General features: G+C 37.3%; 1 protein-coding gene across 1 annotated transcript; it reads right to left on the minus strand.

The window, feature by feature from the left end:
• Positions 1-439: 439 nt before the first annotated feature.
• On the minus strand, positions 440-15688 carry LOC148843016 (putative clathrin assembly protein At5g35200). The gene is made up of 16 exons (XM_088957499.1): positions 15328-15688; positions 14455-14573; positions 14301-14370; positions 13664-13761; positions 7340-7481; positions 7145-7245; positions 4810-4893; positions 4214-4264; positions 4048-4113; positions 3900-3965; positions 3681-3761; positions 3469-3546; positions 2634-2780; positions 2441-2516; positions 1855-1976; positions 440-1079 (listed from the first exon to the last, which is right to left on the minus strand). Exons 2-16 carry the CDS (start codon positions 14551-14553, stop codon positions 711-713), a joined length of 1650 nt encoding a protein of 549 aa, XP_088813625.1. The 5' UTR covers positions 14554-14573; positions 15328-15688; the 3' UTR covers positions 440-710.
• Between the last annotated feature and the right edge of the window lie 10466 nt (positions 15689-26154).

A 26154-nucleotide genomic window follows, 5' to 3' on the forward strand; every position in this document is an offset into this window, starting at 1 on the left:
ACTTAATACCATTGTTTAAAAGCTTAGAAGTTAGAACCATAATCGGTTATTTAGCCAAAAGAGAGAGAGGGCTCTGAAGTTTTAACGATGGCAATTTAATAAGCTCCCCCTCACGTGAGGAGCACGTTCAATCAGTGAACACGTGTCGGTCTGTCGATTAGCATATGAGACCGGGAATCCGGGGTTAAGTGATCTTCCCCTTGCAACAAACCAGCACCATTCATTTCAAGAGCTCTTTCTTGCTAATGTAGAGGCAGTAATTTTCTGTACAGTCTTGAATCTTTTCTCGTCTATTTACAATCAAAGACAAATCCATCATTCATTCATATATAAGACAATCACACGAGTACAAATCTTCAGCGCTTTTCCTTTTTTCCTTTTTTTTTTTTTGGGGGGGGGGGGGTGTCAGCAAATCATTGGCTGTGAAAAGTGAACCAAATTCTCAACAAAGAAAAGAATTGAGCTTCCTGCTTAATCATTAAGAAAGAAATGCAGGTTACATAATCTTGGAAACATTATTAGGAACTATTTTCTCATAGAATAATCAATAAGGCAATACCCAAAACTCTCTCCCCCCTGGCTAATAACCAGACAACAATCCCATTCTAGGAACTACACATACATATGTTACATAATCGTCTCTCTCACCTGTCGTCATTCACCATCCCATGCTCGTGTTACCAGAAAACAACATTAGCCACTCAACAGTTCTAAATAAGGCCGGTATAGGGATTGTAGGTTTGCACAGGCACACCAGAACCATATGGGTGGACCCCAGCTCCTCCATATGGATTACCAAAAGGATTTAAAGGCTGTTGCTGTTGTGGGCCCATCATCATCATCTGTTGCTGTTGTTGTTGCAACATGAAAGCCTGCCGTTGCTGGGCCATTGCTGAAATCTGAACGGAGGGTGGCGCAGACACGGCATTGGAGGCAAAGAATGGATCATGCGCTGGTTGTTGCATTATGGGTCCCGTCATTGGCATTGGCTCCCACGGATTGTAGCTGGCAGTTTGGTTAGCTCGTCTAATTGCATCATCATATAAGCTGTCCAACGTAAGTTTGTCCAGCCCTCCAGCCTTTTTAGCAAGTTAAAACATTAGTACAAAACTGATGGAACATCATTTTTATGTGTATTCTTATATTTATTTTTTTATTATTATTTTTTTTGGGGGGGGAGGGGGGGTTTGGATGTGCTTTGGTCGTTTGGGGGAGGGATTAGGGAGTGTTACCCCAAAAGCTAACACTATTTTTTTTTTTTAGATTCATACGCCATAAACACTACTTTGAGGATGGGAAAAAAACACATTTTTTCCTTTTCTTGGACAGATGCATGGGGATTCTCGGGATTCCAGTAAGTCTGTTTCCAAATAACGGCAACTCTTGGGATAGAGATAAAATAAAATTAGATGGCGTAAACATCCAATTGACTTATCCCTGTACATGAACACTATGAAGAGAAGTTGGTCCTACACCCAATCAGCTCCACTTTTGTACTAGGTCTCCCTAGTTGGACCATCAATGATGAATACAACTACTGTGTGAAGCAGAAAAAGAGGTAGGTCCCAACCATCCTCATCATGTCTGATCTGTCTGACAGGTAAACAAAGCATCTCATATCATAATGACTTTGTCACCTATCCTAAAGAAACTCATCACCAACCTAGTATAGAGCATTCTTGCTTCTGTGGAAAATGGTATTATGTTTAAACACCAAGAGGACATCACTTGGGATCTTGGGTATATTGTAGAGGAACTACATCTTGCTACTAAGATCCAGGGTAACAGTAGAATGGTGAATAGTCCAATAAGAAACTTGTTATAGGAACAAAATACAGAACATAGGAATGATACCAGTTTGCTTGCAGCTGTAGCACTTTCGTTTGAACTTGGGGCAGTTACAAGTGCCAATTCCCAGCCTGTAGTTCCATTCATAGGATTAGGGGCAGCAGAAGGGATAGTTGTTGATGAATCAGCTGCAACCACCACCACAAATATCATGAGACAAAACTTTCCAATCGTTCAAAACTCCATAATCAACTGGAAATTGAACCCAATTTCAAAGCAAGATAATAAAGACTCCATTATTATGGATACTTGACCCAGATTTGACTGGATTTATCCAGATGTAATAGACAACTTGACAATTGTGTCCTTTTACCTTTAACATTGGAAAACAAAGTTTGTCTATTAAAAAAGCAAGGGCAATTTACACGGTTCATGTTCTTTATGATCTAATTACCTAAAGCGTTGAATTCGCCAACCTAAAAAAAAAGTATTGAATTCACATCCTACATCAACTATTCAAGTTCAGTTTGTTTCTCTATTGTTCCAATGCTGAGAGGGGATTGATTATATACAAAACAAGAATCAGAGAAGAAACCCTTCACAACAAGAGCCAGCCAACTAATTCTACTAGTTATGTTAATGAACAACTTACCAACTGGAACAATCGCCAGAGCCAGAGCATTTTTCTGATCCAGTTCTGATGCTTCAGGGATGGGATCATTCAAACCCTATTAACCAAGTAAGCAATATTCATAGAGAGACTCCAGGAGATTCCAGTTAAAACCCCAAATTTTAAAACAGGATCAGGTTGAATGCAGTGAAGAAAGCAGGTTGAAAAAAAATACCAACAGATCTGGTGGTTCAGAAACAGGAGCTTCAACTTTCCCTGGTTCAGGTTTTGGTGGGGATGGTGGACGTTCCTCCTGCACCTCAGGGACCTTCTTATATTCTATAGCCAATACCACCTTTGGAGCATCAATTTTATCAACAACCTTACATGAGAAAAAATAAACAAGATATGGTGAGTTTAAAGTAAATAAAAAAAGGTTCCATTTTTGTGCAATAAAAAAGACAATTTTCTCCAAAAGATTTTCTTCCTAATCATAGAAATGTGTAGCATATGAGAGACAGAAAGAGACAGGGAGAAGAGAAACAATAGGATCATATCCAAGTTTGGGGGGGGACAGTCTGCATTGCCTTGATATGGTCCATACTCATTGTATCTAGTTTGTCTGCACATTGCACTTTTTTATAGCAAATGGCATGAAAACACCATGTAGTTCTAATAGGAAGTGATATTCAACAAAGTTCCTGTGTGTTAGATTTTGTTTGTAGCCACAGAGATCCGAAAGATATAATAGGAAGTGGCTTAAAACAATTCCACAGGTTCACCTCATTTACTCAATTTTGGGGAAAAAGAAACAAACCCAAGGAAAGCACACATGTCATATTATATTGAGAACATTTCTTTTCCCTCTGACAGCATGAGAAACACTATCATCAGTTCATCACTATTGACAAGCCAAATGGAGAGGGTGAATCCATAAACAAATGTAAAGCATTTACTGTGATTCCTGGTACTGAATTTAATGGCATTCATCATTTATGGAAGTTGTTTCCATTCTCTACCCATTCGAATGAAATTATTTCTATTCATATTTACCAAGAGAAATTTCATACCTGATCTTTGCGAACTGTGGAAACTCGGGGGGCTTCTTTCACGTATTCTTCCATGGCTGTTATAAATGATGCAGGCGGCTGCATTATTTACAATGAAGCAACTATGAAACATGTTGAGTTGATAGCGATTAAAGAGAAAAAGATAAAAACAGTTAATAGATACAAAGAAAGTAAAACCCATCAATAGAAGGCCTCAATAGAGAACGAAATACCTGCTCGATCTTAATGAACCTTTCTCCACGCCCAAGATTAAGGCTCTTGCATATTTCATAGAACTCTGATAGTCTCTCTGCCTGATAGACACGAAGCAATGTAAGGAGGGAAGTAATGCAATAGATGTGGAAATTCTCCCTACTAGCAAGGTTTATGAGTATAGGATGTTCTTGTTGCAATATAACTGTAAGAACAATTAATATATGAAGAACATATACCTGCTGTCCTGCCCTCCTGTATATATCAAGAGCCTTAACAGCATCATGTCGTTGCATCTCAAAGAACTGTCATGATCAAAATTTTCATTTATGGTTGATTTACAAAATAACCAAACTGTTCATTCATGGAGAAGAATAATAATCATACCTTGTCAACCAAATTAACTGTGCCATCACTAATAGCATGGTAAATCTTAATGCTCTCTGAAGCAACCTATTGAGATGGAAAAATAAACAAGACATAAAAATGTAATTAGCAAGTCATTTAAGCCAAGCTAACAGAAGGAAGCAAAGAATCTAGAAAATTTACTCACCATTGAAACTGCTAACTGAATGACAAAATTATAAACTGCTGCTCCTTGGGGCTGCATATAAGTTCCAAGATGAAAAATATTTCCATATGAAAAAGAAGTCCAAGTATAGAAACATTTACAGTTTGAAATATCTTGTAAAGAAGCAACATAGTCTGCAAATAAAAGCCAAGCACTTCTAAGTGGGATGAAACCTATGATACCCAGATACTCATACATGCATAGTAGGCTGGGTCTTGGACATGATACACATTCCATAGAATATTTATACAACATGGACACTTTTTAGAGTATATTTTATAGGATTCACTTTTTAAGTATGTAAGATGCTATGAAAAAATCACAACATAAAAGATATGCATATAAAAGAATTTAATTAAATTTGACAAGATATAAGTACAGAGAAATGACACTTAGCTTCAAAAACTATATATTAATATAGTAAATGGGATTAACCATAGTCTATCCATGATTGGGATCTTAGGATATGAAGTTGCATCCCTGTTTCCTATACTATATCCACATCCATGTCAGCACTCATACCTGGGAACCATAGATCTAAACGCATTCAGTATGAAAAGTGAATTGTAAAGATTTACCTGACAACCAAGTACACGATTAAGAAGCTGTTGCAAAGCAGGCAATTGCTCAAGCAATTCAACAGTGTCCAGGTCCTTGGTTCTCTGTCAGCATCATAACAAATTATTTGCAAGGATGATAAACACAACCCATTTCCCACATAAAATTGATGTACTACAGCCAAAACTTAACCAGCACCAAAGATAACAAAATGCAAGACAATAAGTGCATGAATTAATCATCTACTTCCCCAAATAATGTGAGTTTGGAACTCAAAGAATTTGAGTAAGCCAGAGCTTAGAGGATCTTGAGATACATCTATGACTAAATAAGGTGCATGATGCAGCAAGGCTTGGCCTCCTTGAGTGGGTAAGCCCAAGGTAAAGAAACTTTCATCCTAACCACAAGCCCCTGACAAGGGGCGAATGATGATTCCAATAACAAAGTCCATTCTAGCAACACAATTCTTGGAGAGAGAGAGAGAGAGAGAGAGAGAGTAGTGAACCCTACCCTCACTAGGTAGCAGACAAGGTCAGTACCAAAGTTGGTCCCAGCTACCTGGGGTCTTGGGAGGGGTAGGCTGGATATGGTCCTAACACTTGACTCTTTTACACAAAGTGGCTTCTCCCAAACTTAAACCTGCATTCTCATGCTTGCCAGCCCAAGATTTTACCATTTCACCAAGTAATGGCCTCTAAGTAGCAATCTATTCACTTTTACCAAATTAAAGAATAATCAATTTCTTTTTCTCTGCAATTATGTTATTTTCTTAGAAAGAATGAAATAGACATTCATTTTATCATGGTTGCTATGTCATCCTCTTCCCTTGTTGAGGCTCCTAAGGTCTGGAAGGGTACTGGGGCACACCCTACTTTTGTAAATGGAAGACATCCATAAGAAAACATTAAAGAAAAGTATTCACATTTAATAATAAAAAAAAATCAGTTTCAGTAACAAATAAAAAATAAGGTAAATTATAAACTGCCACCCTGTACTTAGGGAGTGATGACACTTACCACCCTGAACTTTTGGATTTCAACACTTCGCCCCACCCCCATTCTGTTAATGTGGTTGGTGGTGAAGGTAAAATTACAAAATTGCCCATTTAAGACTTGATGGACTGAGAGAAAAAGCTACCAAAATGATAAAAACGGGCATGGATGAACTCTATTTCCTCTTCAGCAAGGGTTTGGAAGCACAGTAACCTATTCCGAAAAAAATAATTGTGCTTTAGCATGCCCATTTTCATCATTTTGATAGATTGTTCTTAGTATTTAGCATCACTACCAACCCCATTAATGAAGTAGGGGCTAAGTGCTGAAATCCAAAAGTTCAGATGGCTCTTTGTTGCAAAACGAAGTTCAGGGGGCTAAGTGTCACTATGAATATTAGATTGTGAGACAGGAGTCACAGGACATGAAGCTCCCTTCCTTGCTGCTTCTTAATCACTATGAATATTAACTCATCTATCTATTTATTTATTGGGTTTTTGGACGGTCTTTTAAATCAGTAATATGTGTCCCATCTTTTTCTACGGATTTTGTGGACTTTTCTTGCCCTTTCAACCAGAAAAGGAAAAAAAAAATAAAAGGGGAAAACAAGTAAGCTATTGTATATCATCTCTCGTCTTTGACTCACTCAGCTCAATTGAACACACTATCAAGGCATTTCCTTTATTCCTATTTGATTCAATAAGTAGGTTGGTTTTGTTCAGAAAAGTTACCATTTAGATGGATGTTGGACCCACTAGTTGGGGTTTTCATAGGAAGTAAGTATGAATAAGTGTGAAAAAAGCACTCGTCTCTCTTGAAGGTATATTATTTTTTTCATGCCACAATCAATGAAGCATGAGCTTCAAGTGTCTGTTGTGCTTTCAAATAAGCTTTGAGATATTTTAGGAGAACTTCACATTGAGACACCTGGTCCTTCTGGAAATTTGCCTAATTATAAGATCTAACAAATGACCCAAAGAGGTATTCTTGGATCGTTTTCTTTTAACCATTTTTCCAGAATATCACATTGGAAATCATTAAAATAATTATAATTTTTGAGAAAAATCATTTTTAATACAAACCTGCCATATAACACGTTTCAAACCTTTAAAAAATTAGGAAGACACTTCGGTATTTATATTTTATAGATTTTTATGTGAAAATAAACACCCATTCCTCTGCAACATAGATTGGTGTATGTAAAACAAAAGGAATTGATTCTTTGTCAACATTGAAATGAAAATTATTCCTTTCTTTGATTTTTTTTGGGCCTGCTGAATTTTGGGTAAACTTCATTCAGGAAGGTATTATTTCAATGGTTCACAATTAAGAATGTATGGCCATGATGGAACAATGTTCTTACAGGGTGATCTGTCTCAACATCATACTTCAAGACACGGAAACATTCCAGCTTCTCCTCTAAGAATAAAGCATAAGTGCGGATCCATGCAGAGTAATCCCATGCTGGACATATGAGCAACAAAAAAAAAATGTCATCTAACAAACTTACTTGCATTTAGAAAAAATATACAGAGCATATCTCAGAAGAATTGAGTACCATTTGGACTGGAATCATCCTTAAAATGAGACATGTTGAACATGTGGCTTCTGCTTCTTCCATAATTTATGAGCTCTTCACGGAAAGTGGGATCCACTTCTCTCAAAGCGCGATGTATAACAATTAATGTTTTCAGAGCCACCTAAATACCAAAAGCATTTTGTCAGCCAAATTACAAGATATGCACTTCCAAAATGTGGATGTAACCACTAGCTCACATACAGTGAATACAGTGCATTGTTATCAATAGAATAATTTAGTTATCCATGTAATACTGGATATATAATAAAGAGGCACGCCCATTCAATCTGCAGAAAAAGCAACAGAAACATTTATCCTATTACACAACTCAGAATGCCAAAGTCTCTCAATTCCGGGATATGAATAAAAGTAAGATAACAGAAGTTCTCTAAAAGAAATTTAGAGTTTTAGACTAGGAGGATCTAAACAGGATATAAGTAACTACTGGAATTATTTTACTTCCCCCTACCCCACGCCACCCCACCCCACCCCAGAAGAAACCAATCAGGATTAATCACTCTTATGTAGACTTTAATCACTAGTAGAATGTTAGCCACTCCATAATTTATCTATAACTTTTCTCCCATGAATAGAAATCTAACAATAGGCATAGACATGGAAACATGGAAACTACCACCAGCAATGCCTCTTTTTTATCAAAGAATCAATACCCATCATAAAGCTTTCCCTTTTATCCGAATGTTCTCAAAAACGATGATAAGCTGTCACTGCTAATAAAGTGGCTTGCTACTCACCTTTCTAACATTCATTTGTGAATTACAAGGAAGCTGAACAGATAGGATAATTTTTTTTTTTTTGATAAATAAACAGATATAGATCCTCACTTCTGTATTTATGCATGAATTCGCACCTATGTTCATATATTCCTACAAGCTGGATGAAGGGCACTCACTGCTATAAAATATGGCAGTAGCATTTACACATAAGAACTGAAGCAGATTCTATGGACCCGCAGGTATTAAAAACCCATACAATGATATGTTGGCATTATAGTTTAGGATGGGCAAGATGATACTAAAAGTAAAGATTTAAGCAAATGTATCTTCAGAAGAACAATTATCAATGTAAGTTGGGCACAATATTTGTCCTTACAATGTTGCCTATTAACTTAAGCAATTGCTGGAATATAAAATGCTTTGCTTTTTTCCCTTTTTGAGGGGGGGGGGGGGGGGAGTAGGTTTAACAGCCACATGCTAGCTTACTCAAGGATCTAAGACTACAATTACACACTTATGAGTTGGAGGATAATTAATTCAAGACATGATGTTGAACCTTGAAAGAAAATACTACCAAATGCTACTTAACGTAGAATTATTAACCCAAATAGAAGGGTATGCACTGGAAATTGTTGGGAAGTGAGACAACCAAGGCCAAATCCAATGTTATGGTCCCACGCGTAGGATCTCGTCACGGGTCGGTCCACCGGGAGAGACTCCTGTCTTCCCTTGCCCTTGGCCTTGCATACAGACCCTATGGTGGCAATCGCGTGGGTGATTTGTCCAAGAGATCACCCAAACTCTCCTAATGGGTGATTTGTCCAAGAGATCACCCGAACTCTCCTCACTCTCTTTCTTGACTGTGAAAACTGAATGCCTTTATTTCAATTCGTAGCTCCTTAAATAGGAGATTACAGAAGAGAATTCCTTGTTGGATTCGGCTAGGCTAGGGTAATCCAACTCAAACTAAAACTCCTAATTTCCTACTCAAACTAAAACTCATAACTCTTACTTAAGAAGATAAAATAAGGATAAGATAAGATAAGGGATAAGGGATAAGGGATAAGTTGGCGGCAAGTTGGCTTGACGTGTCTAGATAAGGGTGGGCCCACCCCTGTGAGCTGTCGTGTGGGCCCCGCTCTGCTACAGCTGCTGGGTGCATGCGCGCGGCTCATGGTGCCGCTGCCGTGCGGTGCCTGGCGTGTGCGCGGTGCGTGCTGCGCGCCATGGTGCCGCTGTCGTGCCGCTGCTGTGCGTGTTGCTGCCTATGACTGTTGCCGGATGGTGACCCATAACATTACACCCCTCCCAAACTACGAGCTTGTCCTTGAGCTCGTATTCCGGATACATGGCTTGGGACTCTACGAATGGATCAAACGGTTGCACACTATTTCTCAGTCCACCAACAGTATGAACAACATGGACTGCCCCGCATCTTAGTGCATAAAGCTGGATTATTTGATGCAGACCCCAGCCACCTTCTTTAGTTTCCAGCTCCCAGGCGTAACCATGGCTTACAGTGACTACACGATCTACTGCACTCAGTCCAGCCGTAAGGACATTGAAGTGTTCCCCGCCTCTTGGGTCATATAGTTTGAAGTAGTTTTGTGGAAGATCCACATAACAAAAATCTTGTACTGGACCACGGCCCCGGTGTGCTTTGTTGTGGATCACAAGAACGCACCGGGTATACTTACAAAAGAGAACCTCAAGAGCAGCCTTACAGAAGCGAACCATGCATTTTAAAATATCCCCTCAGCCTCCCCCATATGTATTTTTCTCAATATTGCGGAACATAGGGCTTTCTATGAACACAAAATCCATGCCATCAGTATAAGCTTGAGAGAAAGTTACCTCTATATCCTGCCCCTCCACCTTACATCTCTTGCGCACTCCTGTTTCTTGGATTTCTGCATAGTTACCATTCTGTGGTGCCGCAACCATAACTCTATGTCCATGCCGAACCAAGGCCTTCAGTAAAGCCCCAGCAACATCGCCAAGCCCACCTGTCTCCGTCAAAGGAGCGCATTCTGCAGGTTCTACTATAATGTTCGTGACATTGTCCCCGGCCAAAAGAGAAGACTTTACAGTTTCATCCTCCGTGCGTTAATCCTTGGAAATAACTGCGGATGTAGGGGCAGCGATCTGTTGTTTGCTTGATGCCTCTGCCCAGTCCGGACTGCGGCTGTTGTTGGTGGCGGTCCCTTCTGAGTTTCTTTCCCTATTGGCTAAGAATGTCTCCAACAAGCGTCGAAGCTTCCGGACATCATCTTTGACCTCACGTACTTCCATGCTGGTCTCTGCAAGTTGGTGTTCCAGTTCATGGACCTTGGAAGACAACTGCTCCATATCGCCCATGACGTTTGGCTCTGATACCAAAATGTTATGGTCCCGCGCGTAGGATCTCGTCACGGGTCGGTCCACCGGGAGAGACTCCTATCTTCCCTTGCCCTTGGCCTTGCATACAGACCCTATGGTGGCAATCGCGTGGGTGATTTGTCCAAGAGATCACTCGAACTCTCCTAATGGGTGATTTGTCCAAGAGACCACCCGAACTCTCCTCACTCTCTTTCTTGACTGCGAAAACTGAATGCCTTTATTTCAATTCATAGCTCCTTAAATAGGAGATTACAGAAGAGAATTCCTTGTTAGATTTGGCTAGGCTAGGGTAATCCAACTCAAACTAAAACTCCTAATTTCCTACTCAAACTAAAACTCATAACTCTTACTTAAGAAGATAAAATAAGATAAGGATAAGATAAGATAACGGATAAGGGATAAGATAAGCTGGCGGCGAGTTGGCTTGACGTGTCCAAATAAGGGTGGGCCCACCCCTATGAACTGTCGTGTGGGCCCCGCTCTATTGTTGCTACTGGGTGCGTGCACGCGGCTCATGGTGCCGCTGCCGTGCGGTGCCTGGCGTGTGCGCGATGCGTGCTACCATGCGGTGTGCGCTGCTGCCTGGCGGTGCGTGCTGCTGCCTGGCGGTGCGTGCTGCACGCCATGGTGCCACTGACGTGCGGTGCCACTGCTGTGCGTGTTGCTGCCTATAACTACTGCCGGATGGTGACCCATAACATCCAAAGGTCGAAGTCAATGGGCCTTTTGATCAATTAGATAATTTAGATTTCTATGAGTCCATGTTGGGAAGAGAGACAACCAAGGAAGCTCCAATGGGGCATATTAAATTCTATAGACATTTTCTTTTATTTTGTATTTTCTTTGCTTCTTGTATAATGTTTCTTTTTGAGGTTGCTGAAAGAGTAAGTCAGGACTTCCTAAACCCTTACTTACTATTTGAACAACCAAGGAAGCTCCAATAGGGCATACTAAATTCTATAGACATTTTCTTTTATTTCTTTTATTTCTTTTATTTTGAATTTTCTTTGATTATTGTATTATGTTTCTTTTTGGGGTTGTTCAAAGAGTAAGTCAGGGTTTCCTAAATCCTTTCCCAAATTTTCATACAAAAATGGTGTAGCCCACTTGCAAAAAATTGAGAACTACAATCCCAGGTATTTCCTATCCCATCTCATAACATCTCACAAACCCAACATGGGAAGGAAAAAAACATTCAAGAATATTCCTTTTTTATCCCTTCCCTTCCCACAATCCAAACATAGCCTTAGTGTTTCCATATGGGAGATATAATTTTAGGTGTAGTGCAACAAACCATGCCATATTGTATAAATAAGGAAGGGGTGTAAAAGGGTACTGTGAAAGGCTAGTTCTAAACTTAGAGGACTATAAATTGGGCTTTACTGAGCCTAGATCTCTTGCAAGCAAAAACTCTGCTCACAAAGCATCCATCCACACATTGGGAATATCCCCCATACATTTATGTTAAATTCATGGGGAGATGTTCACAATGCGTGGAGGGATTCCCATGCTTTCACAGTTTTTGCTTGTAGGGAATCCCATTGTGGCTTTACTCTTTCAGTTGTTCTTTTTCTTTAAATCCTCTGTAATCACCCCCGTCTTTCTAGTTGTGACCAGAATAAGTGTTCTACCCTTCTTTTTTCTCTTTTTTCCATGCAGTTAACATTCACACCTTCTAACTTCTATATTTCAATGTCATTCAAAAATAACAAGGGATGCATCCCTTCATATGCCGTTTTCCCCTATTCTTTGATTTAACATACACATAAACTTTCTCTTTATATCTTCCTTTTGTATCCATCCCCTAATTTTTCATAAGTTGTGTGATGTTGTTTTAATTCTACTTTTAATTTGTAATTCTTTTATGCACTTTAATGTTTTCATACCTTCCTTTTGTCATACCATCTAGGGAAGGAAGACTAACTCACCAAGATTTTTTGAATAACAATTATATTCATACCTAGTCACCTAGGAGGTATGATGCTCTATCATCAACCCAACCTCAATTTAGGACCTTTTTTTTTATATCTTCTGAAGGGCTACACAATGACAACGGGGTAGCCCATCCCCCGACCCATATCCCCCCCACCCAGGTGCAGGCGGGATTCGATCCCAAGTCTCCACTACAACCAGCAGGAGACCTTACCAACCAGCTGGTTGGCACCTTGCGACCTCAATTTAGGACCTTGACAACAATGGTCAAGAAGGCCATTGTATCCTATAAAAATGGTCAAGAAATTCCGTTCCTTGAAAATGGTGTATGAAGAAAAGATTTTGAAATTTTATCCTTCTCTGCCGTAGTTGCTGATACCAACCCCTGGATTAGGGTTTTGTCTCTTTTTCCATATTCCCATCTTTCGCATTTCCAGTTACTTCCTCTTCTATGCAGAATTTATAATATTAGGTTGCTACACTAACCTCAAGGTTATACGCTTGTACCTCTATCATTGTACGCAATATACAATATTTGGATATTACCAAACAGGTCCACTAAAATAACACAGTAACCCAAATATGCAAGCATCCATGTGTGGACCTAAATGGCCAAAAAAGATTTCTTAACCCAAGCTGAGTTGACTGTATTTGTATCTGTTTAGTGTGAAGAGGGTTAACCTATCAGATCATAAAAAGAATCCTATCCTGAGCACAGAACCACTAACCAGAATTGTAGGTTCAAGCTTCTAAAAGGATAAGGGCAAAAACATTGTTGTGATAGACAGTAAGAAAGGATTTGAAGGCAAATTGCACAAGAAGAGCCCTGAACAGAATTGAATGGTGGAACAGAAATTATCTAGATGAACACAGAGAATCTTTTTCACTTTGATGGTGATGATTCATGATATACACCAACTTACCCATCAGCAGTTCCTCTATTTTGTGTATCTTAATCGAGTTCTATCATCTTTGAACTGTTTAGTTTGGAAGAAAGAAAAAAATAAGAAGAATAGAAGACAGAAGGCTACATCATTAAGTGATGTTACAAGAGATACAATCAATCTCAGGAGAAAAAATATATATTGCTTTCTCCACATATGTCCAACATTCTTCGCATGTTGAACTCTAAAGTAAATCACCCATGCTTCTTGCGGTTTTTTTTTTTTTTTGGTAAAAGAACATGCATTAAAAGCATCTTTCCCTCCATGTTTAGTTAGTCCAGCATACAATATGATTGCCACAATTCACATACCGCCCAGTTATGTGTCTTGGCAAGTCGCCTGGCAAGAGCATGAATGCAGTAGGCAACATCAGCCCTAGGCCTTGTCGCTGAAATTGCAGCAAAAATAGCTGTAAAACAAAGAAAAATGTATAGATCCTAACTCGTCAGTTACTTTACTTCTCATATGCTGGAAAAAAAAATCTAAGCAGAAGTGAACAATTCCATGAAACACAGAATCTGGTACAGAGCCTATAGAGCGGGATCACAGAATCAGATTTACCAATGTTACAGCATGCATCAGAACATTTTTCAAGAACTTATCTTTAATACTCCTTCAGTAAGGTTACAACGTTTTCTTGTAGAGATAACGAAAGCGAAAACAAAATCCTTTTATGAGAAAATAAATACGAAAATAAAAACTTGAGCAATAACAGGAACTAGTGAAGTCCGCACATCCAATAGCAAAATATGAAGTAATAATAGAAACCAAATATGGGGTAGCTTCTTGTGAAATGTAATGACAAGAATCAACATTAAGAAAAGGTACAAACAAACAAAGATTTTTCACGAATGGGAGATTATCAATCCCAAGGCACAAGAAGCCATTCACATTTTGAGGTAGAAACCCCACATAGGAAACTGAAACAGGAGAGAGGTGCTCACTCACCGTTTATGTGTTTTTCTTTTGCAGGGCGTTCAACATGATTTGTGGCCTTAACAATAGCAATGTCTAATTCCTGCAAAGTTCAAAATATACCATTTAAAAACTCAGAAAAATCCAGTCCTGCAGCAATTCTCATGAGCATATGCCCTTGTCACACCTTGTAATCACTGTTAACTTTGGCTAATCCAACGGTTGTGGAGTCCTTGATGGCTCCTAGAGCTTTCCTCAAGCTCCTCTGCGTACCTCCTCCAGACATCCTCTCTCCGAATCAATTTTCTACAAAGACAGAACAGACAAGCATTGCTTCTAGAACCAATCTAGCAATTTTCTTTACCAAATGTACAGTTCCCGTGAAATTAATACAACTAAATAGTGAATAGGAATAATATGGAATAACCACACCAACCAATTCACTTAATTATTCCAAACTTCTATTTGGAACGTATCTATCTCGTCGATTAGAGTAACTTTTGAAACATAGAATACTGCTATTGAATCAAACAACGATATTCTCAGAAAGCCATTGCAAGTAAAATGAACACCTACAATTCTCACAAACTCATATGGATTCCTGAAGTCAAAATCGAAATTCGCATTACCAATCCTATCACTGGATCCAAAACGACAATAAATTGTTCGAAACAAAAAAAAAAAAACAACAACAACTACGAGAAAAGCTCCCTAATCGACACTAAACTTCTGATCCTGATCTACCATCACATCATATAAACATTAAACACTGAAACGCCCTTCGGTTGAAAAGCAGGTAAGAGAAATGTAAGCAAAACATTAATCAAGAGGAAACATATGAACAAAAATAAATCAAATAATCAACGGAAAAAATATTAGTTCCAGTCAAGATCTAATCAAACAGAACACATAGAACACAAAATCTACAGTGCCTTCGTTATTCGAGCAACCAAAAGAAAAAAAAAACAAAAAAAAAAGCCGTTCCCATTCGTTCCAATTCAGTAACCAAAGCGAATCAAAGAACAGCGAATCGAAGAGAGATCAGAGAACTCAAACTCACCTCAACCTGGATCAACAGAGAAACAGATGAGAGGAGACGGAAAGAAGGCTTCGCTCTGGACACTGCCCCTGTCTGAGACCAAACAATCAAAGAAAGAAAGGTGAATGATTCTGGTTTGGTTGAGTCGTCGGCATCGTTCGCATTTTTTATATTTTCATCCTTCAATTTTTTTCTTCCCTTTACAAGTCAATCCACAATTAAGAGAGAGAGAGAGAGAGAGAGAGAGAGAGAGAGAGAGAGAGAGAATTTCTGGCCTTCTCGCGCGCGCGCTAACCACAGCGGCACAGCCAATGAGCCAACTCTAATGAATACTTTTACCCCAGTTAAAACTTAAAATCCATCGTCTACGATTTAGTGCTCTGATTACGTATGAATGTACTACATTTCAAATTTCTATCGGTTAGATTATTAAATAATGACGTCGTACAAATGATTCCGTATCTATGGTTTCGTATTCATTGACTTGATTGTTACACCAAATTAACTTGCTTATAGATGTACGAAATCATGGACTGATTGTCCCGCTGAATGAAAACTGTTGCACCAGAACAACTGAACAAGTGGGGAGTCAATCAGGAGTCCGGACTCAGGACTCAGAACTCGGTACGAATCGGGAAGTCTTTAGCTCTAGTCGAGAGACCAGTTGCTTCGGAAACTGCCAGCTAGGCACAGTTTAAACACAGCAGAATTTTGAATTTTCTTCGAGAAATCAGGCTTCGTTTTCCGTTCATATTACAGAAATGCCACCCATAATTCTTTAAAGACAAAAAATGGGAAAAAGAATATGCATGATGACGAACGAATGTCCACAGTCTACATGATTCCTAGCCACCTGGAAGCATCATCTACTGGGTCCCACTAAGGTAATTTCTCGGGTAAATGTTGATTGGATTGACTGGTGACAACCGTCGGATTTTGTACTATTTCTTTTATCGAGGGCTTTATATGCTGTGGCTGTGCAATTTCACTTACATCCTTGCTACTTTTGGGAATATGTAAATAGAGTACAAATATAAATACGTAGAGTACATTGCCATTCATGCAACTTCACTGTTGGTTTAATTTTGCATCGATAAATTTATGAAGTACGGACAGGTTTAATTCAGATTTTTTACTTTCACTATAAACATCTGAAAGGTCAAAAACTCATATTTTATGCATTTATATCTGCCCTTAAATTGGCATCAATTCTGAGTTGGCACCTATGAACCTATAAATTCTAACCCTAGGCTGAATCACAATTCTTCAACAAGTTTTAGTTATAATGGGTGTAAATACAAATTTCCAAAATCTTTTTGTAACATTGTTCAATTTGAGTGTAAAATTTTACTTCATTTTTCCTATCTATACTTAGATTATATTTTGGATGTAAACATGTCTTGAAATTTGTGGAAACTGTCACTTTTAATATATAAGTTCATTCTTATCAAATACTACTAAAATTGAATCAGAGTGCATATATACACTGTCCGCATTTGCACTCTTCTCAAATGGAACCTTAGGCTTTGTTTAGAAAAAATGAAAATGCCAGTTCACTCTAGTTCCGTGTTGCAATGTTTGATAAAAATGCATTTGTATATTGAAAATGGCATCAAATACAGATTTCAAAATATGTTTGCATTTAAAATAAGAGCAAAGTCTGTATCCATTTAAAGGTAGATATTCATATTTGTATCTATTACAACTAAAAATCATTTGGCAAAAATAGGAAATTATCATTACAATATTAAAGTATTAAAATTTTTATGAAGTAGATATATTTGTATTTGTGCTGAATTTTTACAGAACCTTATACATTTGTATCAGTACAAATAAAATTACACTCCGAATAAACAGAAATGGTTAAAATGTTAGATCGAGTTCTTCGTATGTAAAAATGCAAAGAAAAAAAAAAGTATACACTTAAGCACCACTTGGGCCTATCTCATACTTATAAGACCAAGAGGCTTTTGCTTTGATGTGATCATATTGAACTTTTAGAACAGAATTGCTCCTTTTGTGAGGCCCTATAAATTAAAGGATGGAACCCACCACTACTCAATAGCTACAGCCTTCTATGTATGAGAGAAGGAAATTTTTGAATCTCCATTTGTAGCTTTAGTCTCCATTAGTGGAACTCCCATTTATATTTGGCTTTGGATGAGTCAGACATCAACGAAAGGAGCAAAAATAAAAAGCATGTTTCCATGGTCCATGGTTATATCATCCATCCTCTATCATCACTTTCAATGCCTAATTCAAGTTCAAACCATTTGCCCGGATACACTGTTTACTGTTTTCTGGAGGAAAGTTTTCTTTTGACCTAGTTTGCAAGTGAGTTTGAATGTTGTTTTTCAGGGTCATTTATTAAAACACCCCTGTAGTTTTATAGATTTACTAAAAGCTTATCTATTGTTTGTATTTTACTAAAATACCCATATTGTTTGCAACCTATTTACTTAATTAACTTTTTATTAGATGAAAGTGGAAAATGATGGTTCTGATCTTAACATACATTAAAACAAATTTAATCAAAAGAAAAATAAAAACAGAAAACATAGACAATCACTTTGTTTAATTAGCCATACTTTCTATTTAAAGTGTTTGGGGTATTTTTGAAATAAACAACGTCATGCCCTTAAACATTTTTCACTCTATATAAGTAGTCACATGACCATTTATAGATGGCAAGACGAACAATTTAAAACAGAAGGTAGATTGAGTAGATTGGTTGTAAATTATAGGGGGTGTTTGTTTGCAATACAAATGAAGTAAGGAGAGAGAGAGAGAGAGAAAGCAAACGTGAATAAGAATTTGTGCTCCCATACATTTGTACCAGTGCAAATGACATTGCATTGCAACCAAATAGAGCCTATTTTGGGATTGAATCATTAAAGGTGTATTGTTAAAGCTGCATAGGCAGTGTTGCAGCTCTTACGTTCCAATCTATTAGAATAATTGTAGTTTTATTGAGAGACTAACAAACTAAAGTTTTGGTTTCCTTCTTGTGTCCAACAAATTTAATTTAGGTTATATTTGGTTTAAAGGAAAAGGTAGGGAAAGGATGGTAAAGGCAGAAAGTCTATACAAGGTTCGTTTTTTTACATATTTCCCTTCCTTTCCTTTCTTTTCCCTACATTTTACTTCAGAGCAAATACAACCTTAGTGAATTCAAATTCTCTGCAGCGCCCCTGACTATCTCCATTACATTACATCCCATATTCAAGTTCCCAACAATTGATTATACCAAACTCATTTAAGAGATATCTGATAGGAGTTATTTTGCTTTCGAATCAATCAATTTAGTGCAGTATTTGAAAGTCTTTATTATTCAGTGGAGAACTGGTTGAGGAATCACTGCTTATACTTGAATCAGCTTTAATTCAATACTTGAATGGGAATGTTTGGGAATCTAGTCCAATTTATTGGAGATCAGGAGCACTAAATCTATTCCAGTCTAGCTGTTGCCATCTCATATGCAAGTACCTTATCAATGAATAATATAATAATTGATGCAGTAAATAACTAAGTATAACTAGGTTTAATCACAATGCCACCTACCCACCAAACTTGCATTCACCAGATAAAAACTTGAATGTGCATTTATCATGCATGCATGATTCCTAAATGGGAGGTCCTCAGTCCTCAGATTCGCCCATGTTTGGTTCCATACGCATAAGGTATGGGTATTATGTGGGCCCATATATATGGAATACTGTTGTGTTTATTAGTGATAGATTGTCTAGTTTGGTGTACATAGTTTATAGCCCATCTAGTGGTGTTAATTGTGAAATATAAGTATGAAGCTACGAGTTGTCAATGGGCCAGGTGTGGTATGGGACAGGGTGGATTCAGTCCCCTAACTGAGATGACAACCATGTAGACTCAGACACTCAGTCACAAACCAGAGCTAGAACCGAATCGATTAATCGGGCTAATTGGGAATTATTTTAATTTGATATCTTTAATGACCAGTCCGAATCCATTTATAATCGGGACATAAAATTGGAACCTGAACAATATAATTCAGTTCACTTCTATTGGATAGACCCGACCCATCGAAAACTCTAGGGTAGCATGAAAACGGTTTCTATTCCGCTCCAAGTATGAAAACATTGGAAAGGAGACTTCACCCATCTCAGTTACTCCATTACTGGCTGGTGGATAATCTGAATGCCGTGTGGAGTCAAATAATGTGGCGCTTTTACAAATGCTACCATAATGGTGTTCGTTCCGTTGTCGTTTATCTGAAAAATGACACCAATTCAATGCCACATAGGTGTTTCTCCTGAAACAATGTTTAGTTAAATTGTTTATTTAATAAATAGTTGCCTTGGTTTGTGTGAAAGGTATCTGTCGAGGGAAATTTCCTTCAATATCTATGTATTTTTCTCTGTTTAACTTACGTGATATCTAATAGCATCTAATCGTTAAAAAACATCAATAAACATTTAATCATTTTTCTCATTTTTTAAAATGAAAAAAAAGGTAGAAAATGGCAATGAAATTTGAAACCAAACAACCTACAAACTCCAAAATAAGTCAACAACTCACAAAGGACAAAATCAAGGGAGTCATTTGAAAATCCATTGTGCTTTTGCTTGGGTGATAATCATTATTCCCGGAATTGGGAATTGGGTTGGTAATAAAATTCAGCTTCATCTACTACTCTGCCGCGATCGGAAGCAATTCAGAGACATTCATCATGCACCATTTGGCCGTACTGACCAAACAAACAGCAGTGTTTCTTTTGTTTGAACTTTAGCGGAACTGGGTCCAATTCCATGCGCGCCCGGCGGCCCCATTGGCCTGCTTTTCGATGTCCACCGTCCACAGAGCCCAGACAATTCCAAAGGGCAAGCCCATTAGGCCGTCACTTCTCTGGATTGATGCTTGGGCAACAGAGATTTAAGCCTTTAATAGACTTGATTCAGCTCTTCAGCCATTTCGGTAAGAACCTAACGGCTTAATTAGAGTCCAGACTCTATAATTTTTGTTTTGTTCAGTTGCTCGGTGTTCCTGGGCTACAGACCCATGGGCTTTTTCTGCAAGTGCTGGAATCTTTACTATCAAAAGCCCACTTGCAGACACTAGCAAGTGCCAGCCATTATCACCACGCTCACCATTCCACCACGTGGATGTCCTGAGTCCATTGAATTCGGAAAAGTCAACTATGCTTTTTACACTGTTACGTAAAAAAAGAGAAAGAGAGAAAGTAAAAGCAGCCAGCCAAACAAGAAAATAATAATACATGTATGCCTTTTGTGGAGCACAGAAAAAAGGGTTTTGGGAGGGCGAATTTGCTAAGCAGCTTCTTTCGGATGCTAATTTATATTCGTGGTGTCCTTTATTCTATTCTATGGTCTGTTTGTTTTGATTGTGGTTGGTAATTCTTTTTTGGCAGGTAGAGAGATGGGCGATTGGCAAATGCACTCTCTATATTCGGTACATGTGAACTCCTGACTTGGCAATGATACCCAAAAATTCGATGCCTGTTTTATTTTATCAAATTTGGATGATGCATTTAGGTAATCGAATTGGATTTGGCTTTGACCCATCTGATTTGATTTAAATCCAAATCCAATTAATATTGTAATATTTATTAATTTTATATAATTATATTTAAAGTTGAAAAGTAATTCAATTTTTATTTTTTCTAGTATTTTAAAAATTAAAGTAGAGTCGGATTAAATTCAAATTCAATATGAGTATATTAGGATTCGAATTCGAATCCAAAGAGGTCTTCAAATCGGATCGGATTCAGATGCAGGTTTTTAGTAGTCCAATCGGATGCCAATTTTGCTGAATCCGATCCTATTACAGCCCTACTCCCAGTTCTGGTAGGTCCAGTCCTGGAGATAACTGTAAGCACATAATTAGTGTATTGACACTTGCCCCTTAATATTTCTTTGCCATATTCAGATTTCATCCTCACAAAATTTGCTATGCATTAGATAATATTCTCAATACACGATTATAAAGGATGTAAGCAATGTGAGGATAAAACTCGAATTCCTCTGAACTACACTTAAATCTGCTACCTACGAAAATGTTATCCACACTTAACCACAAAACACTACAACTGCACATTGATAATGTTATCCACACTTATCATTATGGGGAGATGTGGGGGGATGTGTGGCTGTGGTGTCCTAAGAGTAGGTGGTGTCTTTGTGAGTAGCAGATCTCACTTGCAATGAGCCCACTTTTTATTCAGTGTGTTTACGGTCTGTACCTTCCCGATCCGATCTTCTCCTCGGGATCCTAATGGTGGGCGTTGGACTCAAACTTGAGTCCTATAAATCGTAAAATATATCAAAGGCGTGCTCATTTTCTATGAGCCGGTTTATTTGAAACGTACCAAACGTGGGATACCCATTTGATCCTAATTCAAGGAATTCGCATGAACGCCCCCACAGAAGGGACCCCCCACATGCGAATATATCTCACATTTATCATTGGAAAATGTTTTTAGTACATGGTAGATTGAGTCTAAAAGTTCGATAAATTTTTGTCGCAAATGAAAGTTTGGAGGGAAATCACTAAGGTCTGATTCACTTTTCGGTAAGTTGTTTATCCAGTTATTTGGGCAAATTTTTCTGGAAAACATTTATTTGGGTAAGTACATTTACTCATGCTCTTTTATTTGTTATGTAAATATGGCAATGACCATTTTATCCATAAAAATTCATTATTAGAAAATATATTTTTGTCTCATTCAAGTGTTGGCAATTTTTCCCTTAGGTGGAAAAGTTATTTATCCATCTAGGAGATGGGTATAAATAAATAATACCCAGAAAAATAAACTTTCCCTATCCCAACATAAATCTGAAAAAAAAAACATAGATTCTTGGTCAATGAAAATGAAAATCATATTAACCAACTTTCCCCCTTCTCAAAATCCGAAAAAAAAACACCCCCTCAAAGTATAAGGTAATAGTCTATAATTTACCTTTTTTTAATTGCCAAACATCTAAATATCACCCATCATCAAGTCATAGGTGACATTGGCAAGGATAGAGTCAGTCATGGACAGATGCAAACCCTAAATCACCTAACCACATAAATTAAAAGACAACCAGATGCCTTTGTCCACTTCCGTATGCTTGGCATTTACAGAACTGGCAACTGACTGCTGGTTTGTATTCTTTTGCTTTTTTTCCCTGAGAATCTTGGCAAGAATAAAAATTACTTTGAACTCACTGACTCCATCTTGAAATATTGATGGATTCCATGTTCAAATTCAAATCAGTGTGGCTGAAACTTTGGTTTATTTCACTTTGACAGCTTCACCTACTCCTAGTGTCTCCTCTGGGCTTGTTTCTAAAGGGAATAAGGGATGGGTTAGGGACATGGATTGTGCTGTCAGGGTGAAAGAGAGTAGGCTAGCAACTCTTCTTCCATAGTTAGAAAGTGATAGCAACAGGAAAATGACAAGAGAAAAAAGGGGAAGGGGAAAAGGTAGAGAGAGATGGAGAGGAAAATTTTGATGATTCCACCTTTTTTTTTTGGGAATTTTAATATTTCTGTTAGAAAGAATTTCAATGATGAGCCCTATAAAACTATAATTTACCTGTGCAGATCTCTTACACTTATATATTAGGGCAGACGGTAACCAATCAAAATTCATCAAAATTGAAAGTTCATGTGAGGGGGGTATCTGATTGCTGAAAGTTTTTGTTTTTTTAGGAAGGGAAAATCTATGGCACCAAAAAGAGTTCAACCAATGATAACCCCTTATAATTTCGATGAATTTTCACTAGTTATTATATACTTTAATACAAGTATGAATTACTCGTTCTCAAAAATAACATGGGTTAGTGACTTAGTGGGGTTGGTGATAAAATGCACACAGGGCCCATTGGCACAACTTCCTATTGCCTGTTTGAACTCGCACTTCCTTGCATACATATAGATATTAACTAGGCATGACCCCTCGTACCAAGTACGACTTGGTATTCTGATTTTTTTTACTCATCTATGCTTGTTATTTTTTATTAACACCCATTTTTTATTATTTAATGTAAGAGATTAAATTAAGTTATATATATATATATATATATATATATATATATAATATGAGAGATCAAGAAGTTAAGGAGATGATTTGGTAATCTGAGCCCAATATTTTGGATTTAGGATTTTGAAAAGTTGGATGGAATGCTGGATCCGATATGAATCCAACCCTATTCAAATATATGGCCACAATAAAACTATGGGCAGAATTGGAAACAACTTTTTTTTTAAAGAAACCCTTAGGCCAATTCATTCAATTCACCAAATTATCCAAAAATACAGACCTGAAAAACTTGGGGCCTGTTTGGTTCTCGGGAATTAAAATGGCCCAACTATCTGGGCAGAATCGAAATCTCATTCCCATTCCCAGTGGAATAGCATTCTCCTATTTGAGGAAATAGACATTCCCTACCCTTCCCTTAGAAATGAGATTCCATTCCAGTTGCTTTCAATTTTGATTCATGTTTGAATCAAATAGGCTATGGGAATAGACTATTCGAATTATGATTCCAAAGGATTTTGATTCAATTCCAAGTTCTAACCGCAAACAAAACAAACCGTCAGGAGTGATAGACCATGAGAAAGCTTTAGGCTCACCTTGGAAGGAGTACAAATACAAATATGTAGAGTGCAAAGCCTTGTACTTTGTATTATTTTGTATGTATTTGTACCCCTTCAAAACTGAGCCTTAGGTTGTGTTTGGTTGCAATGCAAACAAATTTGTACTGATGCAAAATCATGGCAATGCAAATGATTTGAGTGTAAATTCTAACATATTTTTGTTTCAAATTTTGGCTTAGGTAGCGTGGATAAATCTGAAATCTTAAAAGTTAAAAATATATTAAGTGTCTGAAATCTGAAAAGAGCTATGATGCTTTTCTACTTTTTAGAGGCTCTGAATATATAAGGTTGTTTGTGTTGGATCAACCCTTTAGCATTTGAAGTTCCTTGATTTTACAATTTTACCCCTAGAACAAACTATTTGATAATTTTGAGTTCAACTTGCACTATTTCATATCAAATAATTCGAAATAATATTGAAATAATACGAATAAAAAATAATAAATAACACGATTAAAATTATTAAAAATAACTGATGACTAATAAACAATATTAAAGTGGTTGATACTTAATAATAATTAATAATTAAAAAAATAACAAAGTTAAAATTAAAAATAACACAAAATGTCTTAATTTGATATTGCAAAAAGATACAACACAAATTATAGAAACCCAAATGTTCTTATACTGAAATTATGACTGATTAAAAGAAAAGAAAAGAATTCCTTAATTTTATAAGACTAACAATGTAATGGACTGAGTTGGTCCATAACCACACTACTAGATAGGGACATGGGAAAAGAAGAGGAGTCAAGACGATTCAATAAACAAAGCATTGATGTTTTCTCAACAGTTAAGAGATTCAATAAACAAATCAAATAATCTGCAGTTTGCATATGATTATTAACAAACTTAAGAGATTCAATAGTTAAACGTAAACAAACCAAACAAATCAAACAATTGTAAATAGGAAAGAAGAAGAAGAAAGATACCTTCGCTAGGCGTCTAGTGCAACTATAACCCCTGAAAAAATGAAGATTTACGATCAGGAATCCAACTTTTGATAAAAAAGAAGGTTTTGCGGCCATACCTGGATCAACCTTCATGAGCAGAGATTTCTTTTGCATCTAAAACAAAAATGGGCTAGGTTTTTTTTGTTAAGGGGAAATCAGGGGCATCATCATGCCATTTCAAAAATGTTGGAGGGGATAGTTTTGGCTTTTTACTAGCTCTAAAATGCGTATGAGAGCATTAAGAGTCGGGCCACATGCTTTGAATTTCAGATCTGAAAACGAAATTCATGTCATTTTTCAAACACATCATCAAACGGGTCTGGTGTCAGAAAAGCAAGCTTTTCTCAAACATTAGACGTTTGAAAAGTATTATCAAACGCGCCCTTATTTTGTTTGGTTACAGTACAGATGAAGTAAATTAAAACATAAAGCAAAATAAAATAAAATCCAAAACAAAATTAAACAAGAATTTGCATTTTTTACCTCCCATTTACAAAATTAGACAAGAATTGCACTGCAACCAAAAACAGCCTTAGAACATTACTGCCAAATTGCGCAACGGTATGGGCCTCACGATTGCTTGCACATGGGATGTAGGATACATTAGAGTAGTGATGGAACCCAAGCAGAATCTCTCTGCAGTCTGCAATAATTGTATGAAGATAAGTAATCTTATTCTTATACGTGTCTCTCCTTCAAATACAGATGCGATAGAGATTCAGATCTTTAGGCTTTAGGCAATCGGAGTCCTCTGAAAGCTCAAGCTTCTGTTACTTGCGGTTGCGGATCAGCTGATTCTTTTCTGATTTCTCTACCACAGCTCATTTTATAAAGAGCCAAAATTACTTGCAACCGGAAGCCCCCCCCCAAAAAAAAAAAAATATATATATATATATATATATATATATATTTAAAGCATTAAACTAAATCTTGAGGATTCACCCCATTGCTTAGCATATACTTAGAATTCAATCAAAGATTTGGTTATCTATCTAAACAAACAAAAGAACCAAATCTAAGTCTGCATTTGGCATTCCTTATTTTAAGGACTTTCCTTTTTGCAGTTAAAATTCTCCTATGAACACTGAGTTTTTAACTACAAAAAAGAGGAGATAAGTCCATGCCAAAAGCAGCATAAATCATGTGGGGTCCACGTCCACTTGAGTTGATAGCCATCTAATTGGGCTTAATGGAATGTACTGAAATTTGTGGTCCTTGGGCTCAACTCGATGGTTTGTTTGATTTAAATTTTCTTCCA

The sequence above is a fragment of the Nelumbo lutea genome, chromosome 8 (assembly GCF_056320005.1).
Source record: "Nelumbo lutea isolate HS-2025 chromosome 8, American lotus-T2T, whole genome shotgun sequence".
NCBI lineage: Eukaryota > Viridiplantae > Streptophyta > Magnoliopsida > Proteales > Nelumbonaceae > Nelumbo > Nelumbo lutea.

What these genes read in the sequence shown, in the direction of transcription:
- LOC148843016 (XM_088957499.1), bottom strand. Translation starts at nt 14,553, where the DNA reads ATGTCTGGAGGAGGTACGCAGAGGAGCTTGAGGAAAGCTCTAGGAGCC. An exon ending in GGATGATTCCAGTCCAAATG is followed by an intron (nt 7,246 to 7,339) that starts GTACTCAATTCT and finishes TCATATGTCCAG; the next exon opens with CATGGGATTACTCTGCATGG. An exon ending in GGTTCATTAAGATCGAGCAG is followed by an intron (nt 3,547 to 3,680) that starts GTATTTCGTTCT and finishes TAAATAATGCAG; the next exon opens with CCGCCTGCATCATTTATAAC.